The sequence below is a fragment of the Austrofundulus limnaeus genome, unplaced genomic scaffold, assembly GCF_001266775.1.
Source record: "Austrofundulus limnaeus strain Quisiro unplaced genomic scaffold, Austrofundulus_limnaeus-1.0 Scaffold19, whole genome shotgun sequence".
In the NCBI taxonomy this organism is placed as follows: domain Eukaryota; kingdom Metazoa; phylum Chordata; class Actinopteri; order Cyprinodontiformes; family Rivulidae; genus Austrofundulus; species Austrofundulus limnaeus.
This window is the reverse complement of record NW_013952421.1, coordinates 2,048,529-2,050,049: the sequence shown is the minus strand read 5'-3', so window position 1 is coordinate 2,050,049 and position 1,521 is coordinate 2,048,529. Positions and strand designations below refer to the sequence as shown.

The 1,521-nt window shown below is 42.8% G+C and overlaps 1 protein-coding gene across 3 annotated transcripts in view; it reads left to right on the top strand.

Annotated features, from left to right (window-relative positions):
* Positions 1-75: 75 nt before the first annotated feature.
* Positions 76-1,521, top strand: part of rasef2 (RAS and EF-hand domain containing 2) — a gene marked incomplete in the record, with an annotated part of 14,190 nt that continues 12,744 nt past the window's right edge. For 2 of the 3 annotated variants that reach the window (XM_014003544.1, XM_014003545.1), the window contains 2 exon segments: positions 255-656; positions 1,193-1,345. In XM_014003544.1, the coding sequence (XP_013858998.1) occupies positions 355-656; positions 1,193-1,345 (455 nt within the window). 3 annotated transcript variants of the gene reach the window in all.

The following is a 1,521-nucleotide window of genomic DNA, read 5'->3' as shown; positions in this document are numbered from 1 at the left end:
GTGTGTGTGTGTGTGTGTGTGTGTGTGTGTGTGTGTGTGTGTGTGAGCTCCACACACCAAAGGCAAACAGACGTGAGCACTTTACCTGTCCTGGATTGCAGGTATCAGCTCGTCCCATTACAGAAGACAAATAATCATAAAATTAAATTGACTCCTTGTAGGAGGAGGTGCACCTCCATTGTCTCGCCTGGTACCCGCCCTCATTTGGACCTGAACCAGTCTCCTTGGAGATTTGATCCTACAGCAGACTCAGCTGAAGTCAKTTTGTCCGAGGAGAACTGGGTCACATTTGAACATTTTTAGAGTTTGAGTGCTCCTCCTCCTCCTTCTTCTTCTTTTYTTAAATCAAAAGCTATGAACCGACTCAACCTTCGGAGACTTTTCTCTGCCTGTGACGTGAACAACTCCGGTAAGATTGAGTACGAGGACCTGGCGGTGGTCTGCAGGGAGCTCAGCGTCCCAGAGACGGAGGCAAACGCTCTGTTCGACAAGTTCGGCGCGCGCGAGGACGGCTTCATCGACTACAACAAGTTCTCCTGCCGGTTTCAGGAGGTCTCGGACGCTCTGGACCTGGCGTCTTTTGGCGCTGGGATGTCCCAAACTGGTGGGGAAGAGTTCGTGGACAGGATAGATGCAAACTTTCTCCTTTCTGAAAGGTAAACATCAATTTTTTTTTTTAACAAGAACCCTTCGCTAGCGGTTAACCACCTGTTGTATGGCAAGCCGTTTGAACATTTATTAGACACTCTTAAAATCGACTGATGTCGCAAGTTTAGCTAACGTGAACAGAAAAGCTAGCTTTGATWATGAGATAAGCAGTGCTAATGGGGAAAAAAGAAAAAACATTATTTGTGTTTTCTGGTCTAATCCAATGTTGTACGATAAAAGATTTACAGTTTTTACCATATTTATTTTAACACTTTAATCGACAGTAGATGAAAAATACATTATAACACATCCAGCAAGACTTTGAAGAGGTTATGGTGGATGGATAGCTAGCTTAACAAATATTGAGTTATAAAATGGTTTTGTACGGTCCAATTAGGTCTGGATTCTTTTAAAAAGGACTTTATTTGGCTTTTAATCTTAATTAAACATACTGTATATAAACTTTACCTGCCACCTTTCATTTCCACCAGGATTGAGTCACAGTGTTTTATTGCTTTTTGCACATTTTTGTTCTCCTCCTCAGCCTCAGAGAGCAGCTGGCTGATTTTTACCAGGCCATCCACTCCTCCGAAAACACGACTTCCCTGCAGGCTTTTGAGGAACTTGTCCTCTCCCTTGTCAGTCAAAGCCTGGAAAACAAACTGGAGTGCGAACAGCTGGACACCAATCTGAAGCGGTAAGACAACTAAAGGTTGGGGGTTTTCATCTTGCAGGGTCAGTAAAGTAAAGAGCTTCTGTGTTTGACTAAATACACTTTATGTACAGCAGGTAAAATAAGTATTGAACACGTCACCATTTTTCTCAGTAAATATATTACTAGAGGTGCTAATGACATGAAATTTTCACCAGATG